Source organism: Lucilia cuprina, chromosome 4, assembly GCF_022045245.1.
Source record: "Lucilia cuprina isolate Lc7/37 chromosome 4, ASM2204524v1, whole genome shotgun sequence".
NCBI lineage: Eukaryota > Metazoa > Arthropoda > Insecta > Diptera > Calliphoridae > Lucilia > Lucilia cuprina.
This window is the reverse complement of record NC_060952.1, coordinates 26,057,169-26,076,042: the sequence shown is the minus strand read 5'-3', so window position 1 is coordinate 26,076,042 and position 18,874 is coordinate 26,057,169. Positions and strand designations below refer to the sequence as shown.

The window sequence follows — 18,874 nt, the reverse complement described above, 5'->3', positions numbered from 1 at the left end:
AAAGATGAAAGCTTAGCACTCAAAACAGAAAATTTGTTAATCAGTAGGCATTTCTGAATGCTGACTTACTATAGTCTTCTGTAACGGGGAACAAGTTGAAGAGATTTTCTAAAAAAAAACGTTACTAATGCTTTAACACTATATGTACATATAAAAGCACACTAACGCATTATTAAATTTTTATGTAAATTGTTTAAATACTTCTTATTCTCCATTATCCTTACTATTTACCACGAAATAAATCTGTTCGTGTCAATTAATGTCAAAAATAACAAAATATGATTTCTATTCCTTTCTTTTTCATGTTATCCATGAAATAATAATAATGCCAAATTTCAAGCTAATCAATCAATTATTTATTTACTAATTCAATAACTAAACAAAAACTTATTTAGTATAAGGTTCAACCCACTTCCATTCGGCCCAAACAACACATTTTTGTAAAGGTTCCATGAAGGCCTCATTGGCAGGGCATTGAATGTAATCAGCTTTATCTTGACCCTCAGGGCATACCCAGTAGTGAGTGGGATCGGAAATATCACGGAACATGCGGCTATGATCGTTGACTACGGCACAGTTGGGTTCAGCATAAATATCTTGAGGCTCGTAGTGAGGCTGGACGTAGGCAGCCGAAGCAAAGGCCACTACAGCCATTAAGACAACCAAGGAAACTATAAATCAAGAGGATACAGTTTTTTTTAATAAGTTAGGTTAGGAAGGTTAATTTAATTTATTTACCTTTTTGCATTTTTGAAAAATAACTTTTAAAAGACCGTTAGATATTGATGTGATATATAGAATTTTTCTTTGTTTTTATAGTAGTGCCCCTAAGGCAAATATATCTTATCGCCAATTTTTCGCTTTTTAACATCTTCTAACAATTAGATGACAACATTGAGAAAAAAACTAATTGATAAGTTAGAGTGTTTAGAATCCCAGCCTATTTTCTATTCTTAGAATGACAAACAAAAAATTGATTTATTTAGTTAGCTAATGTTTTCAAACAATTTTAATTGCTGGAAAAAAAAACTATTTTTTAATAATATGTTCTTTAATAGCAGATTATCATTATGTAATTAAGATTTATATTTTAATAATGGATTCTACCTCAAATATACACACCCAGCAAAAACTTACATTGGAATGTAAGGTTTAAAAAGATAAAATTTACTTGTATTATTTTAATTCGTTAGTTAATGACTTTTTTTACAATTACCAAATAGAGATTTAAGAAAATAATTTTGTTTTTGAGAAACTAATAGTTTAAAAAGAAAATTTTTGTTTTCGTTTGTGTTAAAAACAAAGTCCAAACAATTTGTTAATGCTAAAAAGTAAGTACCTCCATAGTACAGTATAAGTCATTGCCATGTTTTTGCTGGGTGCATGTGTATTTACAAATATATCTTACTTAGATCCAAATAATTGTTTTTATTAAATATTAAGTAATAAGCTTTTCTATGCTTCTACTAATATGAATTTAAATCAGCCATTAGTGGTTACTTAATTCCATAAATATATCGATATTAACATCATGGTTTTTATTTAGTTATTTTTTCTGTATTTGGTAACTAATATAATATATTTGTAAAAAATGTTTATGTTTATTTCTGCCGATTATTATTTCATAATATTACACGCAGTTATTTGAAACAAATATCATAAAATTAGTTTTAAATTAGTAAATAACTATAGTCAGAGTTTTTAACAATTAATTTGTCATAATTTGTGTGGTAATTTAAAATTAACATTATTATGATTAATGTTTATAGAAATATTTTACAGATGCCCTAACAGATTCTATCGAAATATTACTAAAATATGTTGGATTGTTGTTGGTAAAAGTTTAGTTAATATTTAGTAGTTAATGTTTAATTATACCTTGAACCATCATAAAGTATATTATGCCAATGAAAGTAAAAGAAGTCACTCAAAATCTAATTCTGAGGGTTTAGAGATGTTTGTTGGTGTGTTCGATTTCCGTCCATTTCCGGCCATTTTTTTAAAATTTTACTGGTTTTGAAATTTTGCTTTAAGAAAAATTGTATTAAAATTTGGCTTTTGTCATTTCCTTAAGCAAAAGTATAAATATTCTGTCTGTGTGATGAAAGCTCTATATAAAACGCAAGGAAGGAGCTAGGGGGTTGAAATTTTCTATTGATAAGATTTGTTTAGCAATTGGTTCGGTTTTCTCAGAGATCTCCTTCATAAAACTACTAAACGCTCAAACATGATTAATAATAATGGTATAATGACAAAATTTATCACAAACAAAGAGTCGATTCTTTATTGACCCTTCCCCGATATAAGGTTTCCTTTAGAGAATTGTAATTTTATATATTCAAAATAGGGTTAATACTAACGATTTTAAACGGGTTTCTCTGTACGAAAATTCTCTTTGGAAATGATACTCAAACAAGTTAAATAAAAACAAACGCTCAACTCTTAGTTTAAGGATTCTAACTAACTAACTAACTAACTAACTAACTATCTAACAAACTATCTAACAAACTAACAAACTAACAAACTAACAAACTAACAAACTAACAAACTAACAAACTAACAAACTAACAAACTAACAAACTAACAAACTAACAAACTAACAAACTAACAAACTAACAAACTAACAAACTAACAAACTAACAAACTAACAAACTAACAAACTAACAAACTAACAAACTAACAAACTAACAAACTAACAAACTAACAAACTAACAAACTAACAAACAAACTAACTAACTAACTAACTAAATAACTAATTAACTAACTAACTATCTAACAAACTAACTAACTAACTAACTAACTAACTAACTAATTAATTAACTAACTAACTAACTAACTAACTAACTAACTAACTAACTAACTAACTAACTAACTAACTAACTAACTAACTAACTAACTAACTAACTATTAAATACTTAATGAATTCAATTAATGAATTAATTAATTTTAGTTTAAGCATTGTAACTAACTATTTATTAAAACCTTAATACATTAAAATAATGGATTAATTAAATTATTTTAGTTTTCGGTATATAATTGATGTTCGTTGTCTTGAAATAGGTGAGTGGTCTGGGCATCGGCAAAATTTTGAGAAACGATTTACATCTATATATGTGTATCTAAAATATATATGTATATAGTGTACCACACATGCATATTACATAATTTCTTTATCTTGTTAAAGTTTACATTATATTTTATCAATATGTCGCAATAACACCCCAAATATATTCGTATTCATGCAATAAAGTTATGTAATAAATCAAATACAAATGTAATTTAAACAGACCCACATACAAGTACTTATAAAACGTGTCTACAACCATTTATACATTATGAAAAAATGATGCACTTGAACTTAAAAAAAAATATATTAGAAAAAATTAATGGTAACAACAAAAGGCACAATAATTTGTTAGTAACTATGATCATATTGTTTTCATTCAGTTGCCGGCTTTAAGTAACATTATTCAGCATATTTTATTAATGGAATGAAAAAGAAAAATAAACTCAAATACTGTTAAATGACCAAAGTTAAATAAATATATTAATGATTATTGTATGTATGAACATTGATACCAGAAGAAGGTTTAAATAAATGAAAACATTCAAACAAAATAAACGTTATTTTTTCATTTTTAATAAAACTGTTACAAGATGCCACTTAAAGTATTGAAAGTGAAATTATGAAGTATTTATATATATACACATCTTTGAGTTTGGTGATTTGTAAAAAAAATCAATTTATTTTTTACTGTTGCTGATGTTGCTTTTCAGTTTCAATATGATAAACGATTTTTGAACTAACATAAATATGTAGTTTGAAGTAAAAATTAAAAATGTTTCAAATTAAGAGTTTTATAGTTATTAAATTGAATGAAATGAAATGAAGAGGTATTGAATAATATTAAATGTTATTGTAAATTGTTGCTATGAGCTGATTTGTTGTTACACTTAAATGTATTAAGTATTTTTGAAGCTAAAAAAATATTTATGTGGGTCTATTTGAGTACTCATTCACTTAAGTTAATTTTATTTTTAAAATGTTTGCAATAAATATATTTTTCATCTTGGGGGTTTTAGCAAAAATATATTAATTACTTTTGTTATTTTTCTAAAATTGAAATACTATTATTGCTTTTGCATTACTGTTTGATGGCGTTTTTAATTAAAGTTGAAATTGTTATTTTAAAAAGAGTCTTGTTGTGACCTTAAATATTTGTATATTACTTTAATGAATGAAAACTTATTAAATTTTCATATAATTTACGAAAGTTATAAAAAGGAGGAATACATACATACAAATGTATATTGAAAAGAATTCCACCACAAATAAAAGAAAAATCCTCTTTCTGATAAAACATTTTTCTTTTTGATTATATTATATATATAAAATATATTTTTTCCTATACTTCAAACTAATGCATTTAAATTTCTCACATTTAAATACCTTTTAAATTATTTTTAAACCTGCTGTAGTTTTCGAGATATCATCTGTTGAATTTAACGGATGGACAGACATCGTTAATTCTAATCAGAAAGTGATTTTGAGTCGATTGAAACATCATCCGATAAATGTGGATCAAATATTTTTGCTCTTAATATGTATGAGTTTTCAAACTTATACATCTTAAAAGATAATGGCCAAAAATGGCGTGACTTCTCTTAATTTTGTCGGCCTGCGTAATTCATTAATAGTACATAATATTTTAGTCGTAAGGAATCTGTTGATTTGAAATGTCGAATGTTAGAAGTAAACGAAACAACAATTATGATGTAACTATATAATTGCAGTGCCTATATATACCCTAGAAGATATTATCTGATATGATACGTAAGGATTCAGAATTCATACTAACTTTATAGTACCACAACATTAAATTCTGTAAAAAACAGAGATATATATTGGAGGACATCACAATCTTTAGGAATTCAAAATACACAAAACGTTAATTTGTGGAAACTTAATTATCATTATAAAGAGTATACAAATTATTAAGGGATTTATTATGTATATCCCCTCCTTTTCTCATCTCACATCGTATTAAATGTCAATTGTTTTTGTATATCTAATAATTTGTATGAACGCAAGATGAAGTGTTTCACAAAAAACGGGAGTAAATTTTTTATATTGAAATAAAAACACTTATTTAATGGTTACAAAACAATCAGCTATTTATTTATCAAATAAATATAAATTTATTTAGTATAAGGTTCAATCCACTTCCATTCACCCCAAACAACACATTTTTGTAAAGGTTCCATAAAGGCCTCATTGGCAGGACATTGAATGTAATCAGCTTTAGCTTGACCCTCAGAGCAAACCCAGTAGTGAGTGGGATCGGAAATATCACGGAACATGCGGCTATGATCGTTGACTACGGCACAGTTGGGTTCAGCATAAATATCTTGCGGTTCATAGTGAGGCTGAACGTAGGCAGCCGAAGCAAAGGCCAGTACAGCGAAAAATACAACCAAAGCTAATAAAAAATTAAAAAGTATTTTATTAATTTAATTTAGACAATTATAAAAAGCGAGAAAAACGATTTTGTTACCTTTTTGCATTTTTGAATAATGACTTCTAAAATTCTGTTAGATAATGAGTTTAAATGACAAATTTCGCTTTATTTTATAGTCGTTTAGAAAATAATTATTTTTTGCTTTATTCTTGTGCCTGGAAATAAAACATCTTTTAACAATTAGATGACTACACGCAAAATATTGATAAGATTAACTGAATCACTTACCAACCTTAACTCAGTTAGAAATTTTACAAATTTCTTCATACTTTATAAATAATGAAAGTAAAAGTTTAAACCGATCATATAATACTCTAGGACTTAAATTTAATTTTTAATAATATGTTTATATTTTCTGCCTTATTCATAGACATTTATCAAAGTTTTATTGAAAAAAAAAAAATTATAAAAAAATTTGATTTATAAACCTTTGATAAAAGTTTATTAAGATTTAAAACTAAAAAAGTATAACATTTCATTGATGCATATGTACATATTTAAAAAATTTTCGGATCCTGAATTTAGGCTGAATGTAGGGTAATTTTTGCATAAGTAAAAAATTGGCAACAAATTGTTTTGCAATTAAACACAAGCGATAAGGGTATATTTTTTTATATATATGATGATGCATTCAATTAAGGTGTGTTCCTAAATTTTCTAAGAAAAATTCTGCTATATATACTTGTCTTTGTTTCAACTTTAGTACAGATCATTTTCAAAGTCTTTCTACATAAGAAAACAACTATGAAATACTGTAAGTTTTAATAAAATAAAAATTATAGTTTTGTATTAAAAAGATTCATATTTTTCCAGTAATTTGCTTGGCATTCTTGGCCTCAATGGCTGTTACCACAGTTTTGGCTGTTGCCGGTCAATCAGCTTGCCGTGATCCCTCAGAAGTTGGTAAAACCTATCCTCATCACTGGGATCCCACTAAGTATTGGTATTGTGAAAAATTGAATGAAGTTGCTTTGGAAGTGGACTGTCCTAAGGGTCAGGCTTATATGCATTTGATGAAGGCCTGTATTCCTTGGCCCAATTATATCTGGAAGAAACCTGAAAATCCACCCACTCTTGCTTAAATCGATTTTTAATTAAATATAAAGAATTTGAAATATATATGTATGTGTTATTGGAAGTATGAGTTTTTGTAGGAAATTATTTTTAAGTGGGTTCTGATGGATCCTTGAAGATTATTTTATATTGTGCTTAGAATCCGTTAATTGAGAATTTTTTCAAAGTTTAAAATGGATAAAAGTTAGTTAGTTAGTTGGTTATTTAGTTAGTTAATTAGTTAGTTATTTTGTTAGTTAGTTATTTAGTTAGATAGTAAGTTCGTTAGTTAGTTAGCTAGCTAGCTAGCTAGTTAGTTAGTTAGTTAGTTAGTTAGTTAGTTAGTTAGTTAGTTAGTTAGCTAGTTAGTTAGTTAGTTAGTTAGTTAGTAAGTAAGTTAGTTAGTTAGTTAGTTAGTTAGTTAGTTAGTTAGTTTAAATTGTTAGTTTAAATTGATCATACGTTTTGGTGCAACATTTTTGTGCAAGTAATTAAAATCACAATTTAAAAATTAAAAAAAAAGAATTGTGTATGAATAACATTCCTGTGATTTGCATAACTATTTAAAATTTATCAATATTATTCTTAAACAATCAACATTCAAAATAAAATAATTACAATTAAGTTAATACATCTATATTGGTTTTTACCAATAATTGTTTATTGATTTCAACTAAAACAATTAGAAACAGCAAAAGTGTCATCATTTATATTTACAAAAATAATAGAGATTGTTGTTCTTGTTTTTCCCAATAAAATTATAAAAAAATAACTATAAGTGAATGGTGGGACATCAAGTCACTAGAACTGCAACAACAATGAATGGTTGCTGTATATAGTATTATATATCGTGCTATGGAAAATGCTTGACACTGCATTCATTGCGGTGCAACATCAATTGATATTGAAGCATAAGTATAATTGAAATCATAATAATTTTCTAGTATTTGTAACACTGCATGAACGGAAAAAATAAATTTATATCGCCGAATGAAATGTTAAATAACAAAAAATTTTCGAAATAAAAAAAAAATATTTTATATTTTCATTTAAAAATATTTTTTACATTTAATATTGATTAGTTTTTATTATAAATGTAATATTACTATTTAATATTTTTATTATACGTTTCTAATTTATTTGCTATTTTATATGACGATATATTTAAATACATATGTACAGATAGATTTTTCTTTGAGTATATTAGTATAGCAATCAATATCCATTTATGTTGTTGTTTTTGATATAATTATAACTATGGCTGTATATTACGGTGGCTTTAAAATAGCTGATATTCACAACGAAAATGAAATGAAATTTTTTTTTGAATATGTTGTATTAAGATCAACATTTCCAATCGCTGTTAGAGAACTGAGGACCTTTTAAACATTTTTTAATTTTTTTCGTAGAGGTTTTAATTCAAAAAAGTGGTCCACGGAACAAACTAATGTATATCTGTCTATATCATAAGCGTATCATTATAAGCTTTTCATTGATATATAAAAGCCAAATTTGTCTGAAAAACAATTTACATGATAATAACATTTTATATCGTTAATTTGCGATATAAAAATGAGAAGTTTATTAAAAAATAATTTTTTATAACTATACACCCAAATTATTTATTAATTATTATTTTAGAACAACAAGAAAATAAAATACTTAATTTCAGTGGAAACATTAGTACCCATTTCTTTTACTACACACCAACGGAGCCTTACTAATATTCATATAAATATATGAATCTGTAATAATGTCATTGCAATAATAATGTTTTGAAGATGATGCACTTTTGAAAAAAAATAATAAAAATACAAATCAACAAATTTGCAATAATACACATAATTGACAATTTCAAGTTCAAGTAACTAACTTGCATTGGTTTTTTTATAAAGGCGCCTTTTTAAGTTTTTAATTTTTCCAGTTTATTATTTTTTTGTACAAGTTTTAGTATATAAAGGCCATTTAAATATAATTTTAAATTTGTTTTTAATATTTTTAAGTAAATAATTTTAATAATTACAATTTGATTGCTAGATTAAAATCTTAGTAATATTTTGTTTAAATACCGGATATACAGATTGTTTTAATGTTTTGTATCCTTAAGGTATTCTTCATTAAAAAAATTTACTTTATAAACGTTTTATATTTCATATGGAAATTTTGTTATATAAACTATTTATAAAATAAAATATTGTTCAACTTGTGTGGCCGTGGAGGTCAACTGACAGGTTTGTTTCTCGATATCAAGCTATCGCCATATAACCTAAGAAAGCACCTATTTGTAAAGAGCTGATGGATATAATGTCAAACAAAAAACTTAAAGAACTCATGCATACCCATAAACTGCAACAAAACTGTCTCAAACTTAATTAATTAATTAATTGTTTAAATTAAATATTTAATATATATAAAACTGATGTTTTATTATTTAATTAATCAAAGGAATTAAACTGTTTTGTAGAGCTTTTTTAAAAATCAATTAAGAAGGTGTTTAAACAATAAAACTACACAGAAAAAATTATCGGTAGTTTATTTTCAATTAACATGTTTTAATTTTCTTTATTTTTTATTTAAACAAATTTTTATTTGTCTTAATTATCTCTTGTTTTTGAAACTGTTTGAAACTTAAGTGTAAAATTTTGATTAAATTTTTAATTAATTGAATTAATTTTTTAATTGATTGAAAAAAAATTTTCTGGCCTTCTTTTCTATTTTAGATTTATTTTTAATATTTTATTTTGAATTTTTGTGCTAGCAATATTTATAATTCTTAAATAGTCAATAAAATTGTAGGCATATAATATTCAAGTTTCTTAACAATTTATAAAAAACTTTATATGTTAAATTGTGACAATAAAGTGATAATTTTTGTAAATGCTAAACGCATTGTTAAAGGTATAGTATTCCTTTAACATTGTGTGTAATCGATTAATAATTTGATTGTTTTAATCACCTTCTTAATTGATTTTTAAAAAGTTCTGTATCAAACAGTTTAATTTATTTGATTAATAAATTAATAAAATATCAAATTTATATTTATTAAATATTTAATTTATACAATTAATGAATTAATCAATGTTAAATCTTTTTTCAATTATTGACATTAATTAATCTGATTAATTCGTTATTTGGAAAAAAATATATATTTTTATTTTTTTACAAATTTGGTAATTGATATCATCATTTTGGTTATAGGTGCAAAACTTGCTTGATACAATTATTTTGATAATTAAAACTGAATTTCAGTTTTTTCTGTGTACTAATCGATTACACACAACGTTAAAGGAATAGTCGACTTTTAACAATGCGTTCAGAATTTCAAAAAAAAAAATCACTTTGAACATATAAAATGTTTTATATATCATTAAGAAACTTGAATAATATATGCCTAAAAACTTATTGATTATTTAAGAATTAAAAAAATTTTAAGCACAAAAATTCAAAAAAAAATATTAAAAAAACTAAAATAGAAAAGAAGGCCAGTAAAATTTGTTCAATAAATTAAAAAAACTAATAAAAACTAACTGAATCAAAAAAATATTTTATCAAAAAAAAAAAAAATAAATAAATAAATAAAAATAAAAAAGCTTCTTTAAATAGAAATTAAAGAAAGAGTAAAACAAATAAAAATTTGTTTAAATAAAAATTAAAGAAAGAGTAAAACATGTTAATTGAAAATAAACTACCGATAATTTTGTCTGTGTATATATATTTTGAGTCCTTATTAAATTTTAAGACGATCTAGCCATGTCCATCCTCGTTAGCGATCGAACTAGAAGGGTTAACATTTTAAAGAAATATTTCTTATAGATAAGGTCCACGATTTCGCAGAGCCTCCATACAGGTGGCCGCTCGAAAAACAGCTTTAATAGTCATAACTGTTTTAATAATACGAGTAAATAAGTTTTAAATGAACCCGAACCACTGTTCCAAATTTTATGATGCGCCGATCTTTATTTTAACTCCTAAATAAGGTCCTACCTTAAAAACACTTTAAAACTAATAACATAAACTAATAATGACCTTACCCAAACTAGAAGATCCTCTTTCGACAATCAAAATTATAGTAGACCAACAAACTTCGACAAAAACAAGTTTTTGAGGAACATTGTTCCCTCTGTACAATCTTATGAGGATATTAGTCCATAATTGACCTTACCCAGAATAGAAGATCCTCTTTAGACAATCAAAATTATAGTAGAGCAACAAAATTCGACAAAAACAAGTTTTTTAGGGACATTGTTCTCTCTGTAAATTTTTTTTAAGCATCGATCCATAAATGACCCTACTCATATAATGACATTAACGATATCTGGCTTAAAATTACCAGTATAGGTAAAGAATTTATCATGAACTACTTTCATAGGATCCCAAATCATTATGTCAAATTCTGTTAATATTCAACAAAACCAGTGTTATATCGGTTCAAAAATTTATCATTATTGAATTTAAAGAAACTAAATATAAATTATTAAAAATAAGTGAATTACAAATTATTAAACAACTTACATTGAAAAGTAATGAGTTAAAATGCTAATAAAATCCCTTTTCACTACACTGAAAATAATCCATGCTCAACTTTACGAAAAAAATTTCGTAACTTCTATTTTCGTAATATTTACAAAAATTTCGTGTATAATACGAAATGTTATTTAATAAAACCCTTTTCTATTTTTACGAAAGTACGAAAACCTTTCGTAATATTTTGTTCTTAAATTTTAGCGAAATTAAACATAATGATATTAATTATATTATGATTAAATAAAACTACAACATTTTTATAAAATTTAAGTAAAAGTATAATATTATTCACGAATTATTTTCGTAAAAAAATTGAAAATTCGTGTGGAGAATAATTTTGAACTTAAATTAGAAAATTCATTTTAAAATGAACAAAAATGTTTGAATAAATTAATATTTCGTAAATTTTACCATATTTATTCAAAATTCACTTTTTTCAATTTATGTAAATTAATTTTTTCAAGAATATTTTGCATTATATTAAAATATTTCGTACAATTTCGTATATATTACGAAAGAATTTCGTGGTGCGAAACAACGAACGATTCGTACAATGTACGACATTTTTCGTATATATTAGGCATGGATTTTTTTCAGTGTACTTTGTCATAAGTATTTAACTGAATATTTTAACACGGTGATGTCGTTGGAGCCAAATACTTCTACGCTCGCTAGGGAGTTAAAGAAGTACTGAGCTTAGCTCTTTTATTGCGCGTCAAATAATGGTTTTCAGATATAAATTAAATTTTGTTTTCTTTTTTGTTAAACACAACACGCAATTAAAAAATGTGCAAACAAAATGACAAAGCTGAAAGTAAAGTACTTCTATATCATATCATAAGAAAGTCATTACTAGATTACTTCAAAGTAATTAAATGAAATGTAAGTGTTTATGAAAGTACAACCCATTGTCCTGTTTATGATGGGTAATACATAGCAATCTTACTTGTTAAATGTGAAATTTAAAAAAAATTAAACTTTAGGATTACATTTTAAAAAGTAAGTATGTAGTTGGTTATAGATAATAACTAAAAAGAAAAATTCTTAAAAAAAACATTAACAAGCATACATAACATAAATAAAATACAATATATAAGGTAAACGTGAAAATTATACACATTGAATTACCGAATATATACTTCACATAAGATTTTATTACATTTCATTTCAGTTACCTTTTTTTTGAAATTTTTTTATGTGTAGCGTGTATGTGTTTCAGACAATACAAAGTATATGTCAAATAAATTGATGTTTATGTTACGAGGGTGTTGCCATGAATAGTTGATGAGTTAAAAAGAAAACGTCTACAAAATTACAAGAATTGCATATAAACTGATGTTACTGGAAATTGGACATGTAATCGAAAACATTATCGAGCGTATCAACATCAAAATAATGATATTAATTTTATTTTAAAAGAAAAAAAATATACATATGTTATTGTAAAGAAATGTTATTTTTCTCTAAATTTATATGGATCTAAAGCACTTGGACATACCTCTAGCAATTAATCTCTTAACATTTGAAAAGAAAAATAACACCATTAAATAAATACATTGACATTGAATTTTAAAATTGGTTATTATAATGTTAACAAATTTGACATTGTATTATTTTGTCATGTTGTTGGACATTTTTGTTAATAAATTCTGAACAATTTTAGTACATAGTTAATTTATTTATAAAGTGTATCCTTCTTTTATTCTTTCTTTATAAAGTTTAGAAACAATTTGGAAATTTTCAAAACATACATATAAGTCGATCGGTTCGACTTGTATGTTCGTTCTTTCACCGGGCAGACAGAAAGACTAACGGACGGAAATGCATATGAACTAAAAAAAAGGATTTTAAGAGCATAAAAATTCCAAATAATTTTGTTAATATTTTTGTTGTAATAAACCATTAGGAAAGTTTTGAGATCCATTTCGAAATTATTTATGAGTAATTTTTTTATACACAGAGAAAAACTGAAAATAAGTTTTAATTTTCAAAATAATTGTATCAAGCAAGTTTTACACCTATAACCAAAATTATGATATCAATTACCAAATTTGTAAAAAAAAATATTTTTTTTCAAATAACGAAAATCGGAGCAATTAATGTCAACAATTGTGATAAGATTTAATATTGATTAATTCATTAATTGTATAAATTAAATATTTAATAAATACAAAATTAATTTTTGTATTAATAAAATGAACTAAACAGTTTGGTTGAGATTTTTTTAAAAATCAATTAATAAGGTGATTCAAATAATCAAATTATTAATCGATTACACACAACACACAGCATTTGCAAAAAATATCACTTTATTGTCATAATTAAATATATAAAATGTTTCATAAATTGCCTAAAATTTTATTAACTATTTAAGAATTATAAATATTTCTAGCACAAACATTCAAAATAAAATATTTAAAAGAAAAGTAGACCAGAAAAAATTGTTTAACCAATTAAAAAATTAATTGATTCAATAAATTTTTTTTTAAATTGTACACTTAGGTTTTAAACAACGAGATAATTAAGACAAATAAAAATTTGTTTAAAGACAAATTAAAGAAAGAGAAAAACATGTTAATTAAAAATAAACTACTGATAATTTTTCTTGTGTACAAATTTTATACAGAGAATTTTTATTTTTCCCGTTTTCAGCATATAATTCACATCGTTTGTTAGGTATTCCAATTAGATTCTAATGTACATATCCTATAAAGATTATTGGAGTGGACAATAGTATTTGTAAATAAAATCTGCACAACTTAGTTTTTTATAAATTTATATGGTAATTTAGAAGTTTATAATGATCGCCTTACAATATTGAGGGACTATATTCAATATTCTCTATCTTTCATTTTCATAAAAAAAGGATTTTGATGGCAACATATCCAGAAAACTATCCCGCACCAGTGACATAAATTTCTAAAGAAAAAAATATTTTTTTGGCAATTTTTAAATTTCTCTATCTTAAAAAAAGAAAAATTCTGAATGCAAAACTCTCTATCTTATCCAAAAATTACTTCAAAGTCTATTATTTTGTATAATTTTTTGTTGGAAAATAAGTGTTTTTTCTAATTAGGACATGTTGAACACAAATTTTTAAAATCGATTGAATAGTTTTCAAAATATTGCTCTATTTGATATAAATTTGTTCTACTTGATATAAATTCGTGAATAATTTTGCAAATAATAACAAATTTTAAATTCTTTTTATATAACAATTTAGAATATGGTTGTAAAAATATATTGTAGAAGAAAAAGCTCAAAAATCTTCATGAACTAGCGAAATAAACAGTTTTTTGCTCTCCTGAAAATGTGTGTTATTTTAGTTATAGACTATTGAATATAGTCCCTCGTGTCACGAAAAAGTGTAACATTGCAAATATAATTCAGAACTCAAATTAAGGAAATTAACTGGGAGTTTACTCTGTTAAAGGAATATTTATACAAATATTGAGTTTTTAAACAAAAAATTATTTTTGCAATTTAATGTAAAAATTTTTATTAATAAGAAATTTCATAAAAATTGTTATTTAAGCCATTACTTAAATAACAATACAATTTATAATTTTTTTTCTATGAACAATATCAATGGATTTTCATAAAAAAATTCCACTTTAGTTCTAATATTATTTAGAAACTAATACTTATCAGCATATAAAAAATATAAACAAACAATTATAAAAATGTTTTTCTTTTCCTCTGAAATCCATTAAATAATAATGAAAATAACTATAAGCAATAATAATGTTCATAAATAGTCATTAAACTATAATTATATGTATATTTTGTGTGTGTATGTGTTTTTAGGTTTTTGGCAAATATTTGCATATTTCCGCTCAAGTAAATTTTCCCAAGAGGAGGTGATTGAAACGATAATATAAAAAACACTTTTGCTTACCCGGTAACCAACAGAAAAATGGTAGAAATTTGGTCAACTACAACAACAGCAACAAAATTAATGGCTATATTTATAAATTGTAGACATTTCAAAAAAAGTTCAACGTTTTTACGACCTTGAGTTTTAAAGGGGAAATAAAAAAGCAACGAAATATTAAATAAATTAAATTGTATTTGTTACATCTTGGAACAAATTTGATTTAGTTTTTTTTTCAAACTTTTTTTAAGCTTAACGAATTTTCTTTAAGTCAAATCGTAAAAGTTTTGTACCAAGAAAAAATGTACTTTTTCTTTACATATGGCTTATCTACACACGTTTCATACTTCCGGATATTAAGAGGTTTTCATTAATTAATTTATTATACTTTTGGCATTTTGTTTTAGTTTTCATCTATGTATGGTTATATGTGAATTTATATAAAAATTTTAACAAGTTGAATTTAAATTCAACTTAATCTTTTAATGTTCTACATTTAATTGAAATAAAGTCGCTATTAAATAGAATATATTTGAGTAATTGAAAAATGTGTTAAAGAAAATTGTTACAGAAGTCTCTATTTTGATTTTTTGCCAAGATATATAATTTAAATATTTTGTGGAGTTTAACATTGGCTTCGATTGTAATTTTAACTGTAGGCCTATGTTCATTACCACATTAGCTTTAATCATATATGTAGGGTAAAAGGGGGACCATAGCCACATTTTTCCTAATTGTTTTCCTGATTTGGATACTTAGATATTTTTTGGCTAACCCACATAAGCAAATTTAGTTTCATCTATTTAAATATTTCCTATGTCATCTTAATGTACATATTTTAACTTTTCCAAACTGGCGATACTGCCACTCCCATGGGGTAAATTTGCCAAGGGAAATTAAACAATTAATCTCTTGTGCCTACAATCATATGGTAAATTTATCTTTCAAACATTCAAAGATGATAGTTAGATAATTGATAAACGAAAATAAAATTTGGTAATATTATAAAATCGGTTTTATAGTTATTCGGGTTTGGTAGATGTGCCCCTATGGCATTTCATTTCTTTCTACCCTAGAAAATTAGCTTTAATTAATGATCGCACAGTGGGGCAGAATGGAAATTTTTTGGAAATAAATCTGGCATTTCTAAACGGCTGATCCGATCGGGATAAAATTTGGCGTGAGCGTAGCCAAGGAGTATTCGAGTTTAAGTTTTGAAGATGAACCCGGCAGATGCCCCAGGGACGGAGCTGTGGCGGCTCAAAGTAGGGTACCTACGACATGTAAAATTTTTAAACTCGTGCCATTTTTTTGTTTTTCACCCAAATACCAAAAACATTGAAAAAACATGCTTGGACATACTACTTATCTCTTATAATATCCGAGTTATAGGCATTTAAAAATTTAGTGATACAAAATTTACCATACCTTGGTCCGCCTTTTTTGAATACCGGGCGTAATTTTGGACCAAATGGACTCAATTTTTTCTTGTTAGTTAGACAACAAAATTTCCAATAATATAAAAAATTCAGATCAATATCATTTACAGATCTAAAAATATACGTTTTTCAATTTAAAAATTCAACAAATTTTAGATTTTTGCCGTTTTTTTGCCAAAAATGTGTCTTAACTCTTTTATTATTTCTTTTATTATTTCTTTAAGAACATATAACAATTTTATAATTTTCTATAAGGTATCTTTACGCAGAACGCTTTGGCGTAAAAAACTTGTCCTATTTTTTGAAAATGTTGCCACTGCGTCCTACCGAATATGACCTTTTTTTTATTAAAACTTCAACTTTGGGCGACATGTTCTAAAATCCCAAAGCTGGGATCAGAAAACTGAATGAAAGCTGTTTTGGAAACCTCAATATGTTTTCTATTTACTCCAAAAGTATTTTCCCAGCCCTGGAAGAAATGTGGACCCTATGGGCAAAAATGTAAAAAATCCCATTTTTGGGATTTTCATTCCTATTTTTGGGAATTGCGGGATGCCCTTTGACCTTTTCAATTTTTTTTTGCATTTTCTTATTTGAAATGACAAATTTAACAAGCGTTGAAGATTTCATTGAGTTTTGTTCATAAATAAAGATATTGTCATATATTACATATTTGTTAAATTTCTAAAAGTATGATTTATATCAAAATTTTTATAGGGTCGCAGACATAAATATGTCCATATTTATCCCTTAATATATTTTTTTAGTTAGATATGGAAATTCTCGACCCTTTACAAAAAATTTCAAGCCAATATCTCAATTACATTAAAAAATATGTTCATTTAAACCTGTATCCTTTAATTTCATATTTTTCATATTTTAGTATTAAGTATGACAGAACATACATTTGGTGTTGAATAAAATATTTGGACAATTTTTAAAAATTATTTAGTTAATTATTTTATTAAAGACTATAACATTGTATATACAATAAAAAAAATATAATTTTATTATGAGCCACGCACAACAACACCTAAATCACCCCACACAAACCACCTTTCCCGCCCACCGAAATATAAAACACAATTTAATACAATATCATCAGTTAGTATTATAGCTTTTTTTATTTGAACTGTTTATATTAAACATAATACAATTAATTCTTACAACCTACTTATATAGTTAATTCCTAACACTACTTATTTTCTATAAAATAATCTGTCATATCGGTATACATATCCAGAAGGTAATATAAGTCCTTTAAATATTCCTCGTTTTGAGATGATAGAGTTTCATAACAAATCCATCTTTTTCCATGGCACGAGTTTAAAAATTTTACATGTCGTAGGTACCCTACTTTGAGCCGCCACAGCTCCGTCCCTGGGGCATCTGCGGGGTTCATCTTCAAAACTTAAACTCGAATACTCCTTGGCTACGCTCACGCCAAATTTTATCCCGATCGGATCAGCCGTTTAGAAATGCCAGATTTATTTCCAAAAAATTTCCATTCTGCCCCACTGTGTGATCTCAATTAATAACACTTTTAGCTTCCACTACAAAATTCTTTAGAGTACCACTTAAGTTTAAAACATTAGTCGGGCTTACATAACGATCTATAGAAGCTGTACTAGTGGAACTAGAGACTTACATTAAATTGAATTTTAGGTCTTTAAGAATAGTATATAATTCGTAATTATCGGTATGTATGGAGCTATATATTAGCGTTTACAGGGTTCTACATAAGTCTTTATTTACTAACATAAATTGTAGGTGTTTATGTATTCCGACATTCACTTCAATTCTCGATTTTTATGGTCTTAATCGAATAAAAAATTAGTCCAGGAATTGCATCGATGAAATAGAGTTACATTGTATTTGTAACAAGCTAAGGGATGGTAATGTTTACATAAAGTAATTCATTACATTATCGATTACAATTACTTGTAATGTGTAATGAAGCAATAACCTATTGAATATATTTGTAATTGTAATTGAAGTTTTACCAATTACAGTTACTTTCAATTGTAATTGATTTAATGTTATAAATATTATAATTGAAGTTTAAACAAAACAATTACTTGTAATTGCAATCTAGGTAAGTACATGTATTTATAAGAGAAAAAATACAAAATAATTAGTAATTGTAATTGAAATTTCTTCAAATGAAATTACAAGTAATTGTAATAGGAAAAACATTGATTAAAATTTTAAGTAATTGTAGTTGACTATTGTTCATTTATCAAGAAAATTTTAATTGGTAAAACTAACAAATATTTGTAAGTAAAACTTCTGCCTTTACATTTACTTGAAATTGCAATTATATTTGAAGTTTGCAAATCATAATTACTAGTAATTCCAAATTAGGTTTTTGTAAATATAAAAAAATTAAAATTTAAAGTAATTTTGATATAAACTTTTTCAATTACAAGTAATTATGTTTGGTTATTGCTTAATTAAAATTACAA

The 18,874-nt window shown here is 25.2% G+C and overlaps 4 protein-coding genes across 5 annotated transcripts in view; 1 reads left to right on the top strand and 3 right to left on the bottom strand.

Annotated features, from left to right (window-relative positions):
- LOC111681207 (DNA polymerase theta) overlaps positions 1-18,874 on the bottom strand; it is a 213,196-nt gene that overhangs the window by 66,030 nt on the left and 128,292 nt on the right. The window lies entirely within an intron of this gene.
- On the bottom strand, positions 334-5,566 carry LOC111681350. Of its 2 annotated transcripts, none has more exons than XM_023443108.2 (2): positions 5,556-5,566; positions 334-671 (listed from the first exon to the last, which is right to left on the bottom strand). In XM_023443108.2, exons 1-2 carry the CDS (start codon positions 5,563-5,565, stop codon positions 388-390), a joined length of 294 nt encoding a protein of 97 aa, XP_023298876.1. In that variant the 5' UTR covers position 5,566; the 3' UTR covers positions 334-387. The 2 variants fall into 2 exon arrangements, with proteins under 2 accessions (XP_023298876.1, XP_023298869.1); XM_023443101.1 differs by lacking the exon at positions 5,556-5,566 and adding an exon at positions 739-801.
- LOC111681365 lies at positions 5,150-5,662 on the bottom strand. Its single transcript, XM_023443119.2, has 2 exons — positions 5,556-5,662; positions 5,150-5,480 (listed from the first exon to the last, which is right to left on the bottom strand). Exons 1-2 carry the CDS (start codon positions 5,563-5,565, stop codon positions 5,200-5,202), a joined length of 291 nt encoding a protein of 96 aa, XP_023298887.2. The 5' UTR covers positions 5,566-5,662; the 3' UTR covers positions 5,150-5,199.
- On the top strand, positions 6,227-6,657 carry LOC111681436. Its single transcript, XM_023443209.2, has 2 exons — positions 6,227-6,273; positions 6,333-6,657. The coding sequence occupies exons 1-2, from the start codon at positions 6,264-6,266 to the stop codon at positions 6,599-6,601; spliced, it is 279 nt and encodes a 92-aa protein (XP_023298977.2). The 5' UTR covers positions 6,227-6,263; the 3' UTR covers positions 6,602-6,657.